At 37.8% G+C, this 6,517-nt stretch overlaps 1 protein-coding gene across 1 annotated transcript in view; it reads right to left on the reverse strand.

Annotated features, from left to right (window-relative positions):
- The window catches only part of NALCN (sodium leak channel, non-selective), a 535,846-nt gene that overhangs the window by 375,348 nt on the left and 153,981 nt on the right, over positions 1-6,517 (reverse strand). The window contains exons 7-8 of the mRNA XM_006846666.1: positions 3,699-3,841; positions 3,463-3,567 (exon numbers count right to left, since the gene is read on the reverse strand). Of these exons, the coding sequence (XP_006846729.1) occupies positions 3,463-3,567; positions 3,699-3,841 (248 nt within the window). The remainder of the gene's footprint in view (positions 1-3,462; positions 3,568-3,698; positions 3,842-6,517) is intronic.

The raw sequence follows: 6,517 nt of genomic DNA on the forward strand, positions 1-6,517 counted from the left end.
TTTTTTTTGCAGTGTCTGTGTATTTCTTCCATCTTCTTTTGATGTTTTCCGGATCATTCAACATTTTTCCCATAGATCCTTCAATATTTCAAGTTGAGGCTTGAATTTTTTCTTTAGATCTTTCAGCTTGAGAAATGCTGAGTAAGTTGTTCTCGTCTGGATTTCTAACTCCAAGGCTTTGTACACCTCATTATAGCATTTGACTGTCTTGTCGAACTGCCCTTTGAAATTTTCTATTCAGCTCTTTTACATCCTCATTTCTTCCATTTGCTTTAGCATGTCTACAGAGGACAGCAAGCTTCAGAGTCTCTTCTGATTGACATTCATGTTGGTCTTTTCCTTCTTTCTTGTCTTCTTAATGACCTTTTATTTTCTTTCTGTATGATGTTCTTGATGTCATTCCATTAGTGACTAAATGCATTAAATCTGTTCTTGAGATAATCTCTAAATTCAGGTGGGGCATGTTCAAGGTCAAATTTTGACTCTTGTGGACTTGTTTGAATTTTCTTAAGGTTCAGCCTGAACTTGCATATGAGCAATTGATGGTCTGTTCCACAATCTGCCCATGCCTTGTTTTGACTGATTTTGGAGCTTTTCCACAATCTGTTTCCACAGATGTAGTCAATCTGATTTTTGTGTATGCCATCTGGTGAGATCCCTATATACAGTCATTTTTTACATTGTTTAAAATGTAATGAACAACTCAATGGTATTACAAAATCCCTTCATGCAATCTCCAGCATCGTTTATATCACCAAGGCCTTATTTTCCAATTAGTGATTCTTTGTGTGTGTTTTATGTACTAGAGAAATGCAATAAATGATTCAACTTCTGAAAATCTGTGTGCTTTTGAATAATCATCTTTTGTTTTGTTTCCTCAAAGGATGTTCCATTAGAATTAAAATTGTGTGATTTAGTCTTTGAAACATTTAGTGAGAAGCCCTTGTGCAAGAGTCCGGTCAGATTTTACAAATTTAACAGGACCACAGAAAACATTGCCTCTCCCTTGCTACCCACAGGAAATCATCTAGGGCCACTTGTCTGTGGCTGGTGAGGTGCTGGGAGGAGTCTGGGAGGCCTGTTGCTAGGCTACCTAAGTGGTGGTTTACCAAGAAGCTGACTGCAGGAGCTTCTGTTGCTTAGTAACTAGGTCCTCAGCTCCTGAGTTTTTCTTAATGAAGGTTTTCCACAATTCTCTATGTGATTATCTCTGTGGAATATCTAGATGCATTCCATCTGAATTACTAACGTATATACGTCCTGATTAAGTCCAATTTTACATCAAAATAATTTTGTATAACTTTGTTCAAAGTCTCTTCTTAGTTCTCTTTTCATTGTAACTGCTGGCAGATTTAGTGGTGCTTCTAAACACTACTTTGCCCTCTGTGGTTTTATATGAAAGAGTTACTTGGTAAACATAATAGAACAATCAGTGGTTTTAAAGAAATTTAGGCTCTCTCTCCAAAACCCTGAATGTAAATTCTGTATTGCTGTTGACAGGACTATATTTCTATTGAGGTTTTGAAGTCTTAATGGAAAACCTATCCTCCCAGTGTTTTCTTGGCTCCTTAACGAAGTATCTCTAAACAGGTTTTGGGAATTTATAATTTATCTTTGCTAAAAGAGATGAGTGAAGATATGAACATTAGAGGTAGTTCATTCCTTAAAGGTTTTGTTAAATGCCATTTATGATGTCACCTAACAGCATTTTAAAGAACTCTGGTAACCCAGCAGTTACAAGTCAGGCTGCTAACCTCATAGTCACCTGTTTGAAACTTCCAGCTGTTCTGTAGGTGATGATGAGGCTTTCTACTCCCACCAAGACCCACTGCCTAGAAACTTCACGCAGGGTAACTATGAGTCGGAACCGTTTGCACGGCACAGTACCACCACCACCAGACAGCAATTTACAAAAATCTCTTTTTTTTGAATGTTTGAATAGCTTCTTGTAAACACTTAACAACATCAACAGTATTTAATTTATAAAGAACTGGCTAAAACAATTCAATCTTTTACAACATCATAGAGATTTTTGTAAAAGATGGAATTGCTTTAGTATGTTTAATAGCATTTTATCATATAATTATTAAAAATTTTTATTTGAAAACTTCTAACGTAAAAATCATACTTTGGGTTTTTCACAGATACCTTTGCATAAGAGATCAAGTATTTATAGATTTGTATTAATCTTCTGTTAAATTTTAACATTTAAATAATAATTATAATGAATTAAAATAATGCTTTAATCTTCATTTTGCAATTTTTATGTTTGCTATCTTTTCCAAGAGATCCCATATCCCCTTCTCCCTCATGCTAGTAAAATAAATAAACCTACCTTTCCTCCTTCTATCTATCAAAATGCAAACACACACACACAAAAACACTGTATCTACATTGTCCTTTTATGTAATTACTGCCCTGCTGCTTTTAGTAACATTTCAAGGCAGTTCCAATTTCTTAAGCGCATACAGCATACCTTCTGAATATGTTACTAAGTTCTGTCAAGTCAGTTTTGACTCACAGCAAACCTATATAGGGTTTCTGAGGAGTGGCTTCTGGGTTTCAATTGCTGGCCTTGTGGTTAGCAGTCCAGTGCTTATCCTACAGAACCACACTAGAACTCTCTAAGTATGTTGTTGTTGTTAAGCTCCATTGAGTTGTTTCTGACCCATAGCAACCCTGTATAGGGTTTCTGAGAAGCAGCTAGTGAGCTTGAACCTGTTCAAACTGCTTTGCAGTCTGGCGCTTAAATCCACAGTGCTACACCAGGACTCAAAAATCACAGGCTAGCATGTGGGGAAGAGAAGTCTTCTTCATAGTTTATTATACTGTGATTGCATACTTGTGAATAAAATATATTTTCCATTCCAAAAATTTGAATCCTCTAAATACTGTATAGACCCACGACCAAATGTTTATTGATAATGGGAAATGTCACATGTTGCTGTATGTTATCTTCAAGCCCTCCGAGGACTTGTGATGCCAATATGGAAACAAACGACCTAATACATGTAGCTGGCAGACCAGACTTTGTGTCAAAAACCACCCATGGAGGTATGAAAATCTAGGCGCCATTGTTGTACTGCCCAGAAAATCGGATATGGTTGCTCCGAGTTCAGGCCCAGACACCTGTGATTTTAAACAGCTCCATGAGTGAGTGAGATGGTGGAAGCAGGTATAGCTGAGCTTTCTGAAGTTCTACTAATGGCCAGGACAGAGGATGTACACTGGCATAGTAGTTAAGCCTTTGGCTGCTAACTGAAAAGTTGTGGTTCAAGCCTACCAGCTGCTGTTTGGAGGAAAGAACAGAGAAAATACATAGCCATATGCCCCCACAAAGATTACAGCCTTGGAACCTCTGTGGACTAGTTCTACTGAGTGCCATGACCTATGGGTCACTATGGATTGGAATCAACTCAGTGGCAACAAAGGTCTATGAAATCAGCTTGCTTGGCTATGTACCTGTGTTGTGGCTGTTGAAGTAGTGCTGCTTCTTGATCCCCACATCTGCTGAAACTGCACTCTGATTTCTGCAAATGTTTCAATGATGACAGCAATAAATACATTCTACAAGAAAGTTACAAATCACAATTACCAAAGACTGGAAAGAAGAAAGAATTCTGCAAGCAAAATCAAACAAAAGATCTGCAGAAATGGTAAGAAAACATAGACTTTGTTTATAAGAACTTTTGCAGTACCTTAACAAGCCACGCAAGGAAGAAAATTAAAGTGATGAAATAGAAGTAGGATCGCCACCGGGGAAAGCTGTCAATTGCTCGATACATGAGGAACACCCATCCTTCCTGTGAGGCGGCCTCATAGACAGTGAAGATGCTGGTTCCTGCAGGGACAGGAGAGCAGGTTGAGTTACGTTACAGGAGATGTCCAAAATGAGAAGACAATAGTTCAAAAACACAATTTGTATCCATGCTCATTTTCTCAATGACAAAAGCTTTTATAAAGGGAATACAATCATATGAATTATTTTATTGTCCTTAGTTATGATTTTAATAAAGTTGTACTGATTAAAAATAAGGGTAATTTCAATATCTCTAGTAATGGACTGTCAAAAAAACAACAACGAACAAATCTGTGTTGGATGAAGTACAGCAAGATACTCCAGAGAAGCCAGGATGACAAGGTGTTCTCTCTTCAGGCATATTGTTAGGAGGGACAAGTCCCTGGAGAAGGACATCAGACTTGGTAAGGTGGAGGGACAGTGTAAAAGAGGGAGACCCCCAACAAGATGGATCGGCACAGAGGCAGCAGCCATGGACTCAAGCATAAGTAACAGTGTGAGGGTGGTGTAAGACTGGGCAGTGCTATGTTCCATTGTGCATAGGGTCACTATGAGTCAGAACTCACTCAACAGCACCTAACAACAACAACAACAGCAATAAAAGAATGTTTCGTTATAGCTTCAGGCTGTTAAACACATTCAACATTCAGAAAAGGGAAGCAATTTTCACCAAGAATTGATACAGTAAAAACAAAAACAAAAAAAGATTGCAGTGTATCAGCGTGACTCTGGGGCTTAAACACTTTCAGGGTACTCAGAAGAGCTTGCTACAATTTTAACAAAAATATTATCTGAATATTGGGTATCATTTGAAGTCACTTTCTCATAAGTAGATGAGAGTATTTTGGGGCCTAAGAATAAATATAATGGAACTTAGCTTTTGATTCCATGGTGTTTACTGAACACCAAAATCTACAGTTGCAAATTATCCAAGACTATTTTATGTTTTCTAAGAGAACTGACTCATTGAAGCTAATTTTGATCAAGGAAAGTAAGAAAAATTAACAATATGAACAGATGTACATACAGTTAAAAGACACTAAAATGCTGTGTAAGGAAAATTTGAATTTATTATACATCAGAAAGCTCTGGGAAAATTTATGAAGGAAAACAAAACCAAACAAAAGCAACTAAACAAAATGAGGTCATGTCATTCTAGCTGTGTGGGGGTCTGCTTGCTGGGTCTTTCCACATATCTGAGTTTTATTTCCCAATCAGATGATCAACAAACTCAAGTTCAACTCTTTTCTAGGCAATGCCTAAGTAGCTACTGAACATCACAGGTGGCAGGGAAAACTGGACACAGGGACAAGAATGGAGGAAAGTAAGCAGCATTTGATAAAGGGATGGACGTGTAGAAATTCATAAAAAGGAAGTTTGATTTTTCTTCATCTAAAAGTGTCATATTCCCAAATTGTACTTGGAACTATTCTTTATGACTATGCCCCAGCTAAGGAGGCAGCACAGAATATTACCACTTCACACCCAACCACACAATCACACTCAAGTGCTTTGAATATTTCCTTATTGATTCAGAGAAGTAAGTTGAACATAGAGGGATCAAGTGATTTACCTGAGGTACATGGCTAGTAAATGATGAGGTAAGGATTAGAATTGGACTTTCCAACATGTAAGAGTGTGATGGTTTCATAGTGCCATATAGGGAATACATCTAGATTATAGCTTCTGAGGTCTGGGTTCCTCAATTATCTTTATCATTAAATTTCGGTGTGAACTGGGACAGATTTCTTGTTATTCTTTCCTTTTTTGGGGGGTTATCAAAATATATTCAATTAGTCCTGGTGTGGGGCCATAGGATAAGTTTTGGACCTCAAGGTCAGTTTGAACAAACAGTAAGTAGGTGATTCAAACTCACCAATTTGTTCCTTGGAAACTCTATATACAGGGTCACTATGAGTTGGAACTGCCTTGATGGCACTTAACAATAACAACATTTCTATCCTCTGTAGCATATGAGATATGTTGTTGCTGTTGTTAAGTGCTGTTGAGTTGGTTCTGACCCATAGCAACCCTGTATAGGGGTTCCGAGGAGCAGCTGGTGAGCTTGAACTGCCAACCTTGCAGTTCAAACGTCTTCACAGTCTGATGCATTAATCCACAGTGCCATACCAGGACATGAGCTAGTAAGTGCTGAAATTTGGGAAAGATACACTGTGTAGGATCATGTTCCAGAATGCTGGGTTAATGCTAGTCCCTTAATTACTATGTGTGATCCTTTAGGCTACTTACTTACTCTTCCTCTGCCTTTTATCGTTGTTACTGTTAGGTCCATTGAGGTAGTTCAGACTCTATGCACAAGAGAATGAAACACTGATCCTGCACTAACCTCACAATTGTTGTGACATTTGAACCTATTCTTGTTGCCACTGTGTCAATACATCTCATTAAGGAATCTTCCTCTTTTGTGTTAAACCTCCACTTTACTAAACATCATGTCCTTCTCCAAGAGCTGATCCTTACTGATTTCAGGTCCTAAGTATGAGAGATGAAGTCTTACAACCTTGATTCTCAGGTGCATTCTGGCTGAACTTCTTCCAAGATAAATTTGTTTGCCATCTTCTGATAGTCCTGGTACTTTCAATATTCTTTGTCAATACCTTAATTCAAATACTTCAATTCTTCCCATATTTTCCATATTCAATGTTGAACTTTCATATGTATATGAGGCGACTGAAAATGCTGTGGCTTCTGTCAGTT

The sequence above is a fragment of the Chrysochloris asiatica genome, unplaced genomic scaffold, assembly GCF_000296735.1.
Source record: "Chrysochloris asiatica unplaced genomic scaffold, ChrAsi1.0 scaffold00029, whole genome shotgun sequence".
NCBI classification, from domain to species: Eukaryota; Metazoa; Chordata; class Mammalia; order Afrosoricida; family Chrysochloridae; genus Chrysochloris; species Chrysochloris asiatica.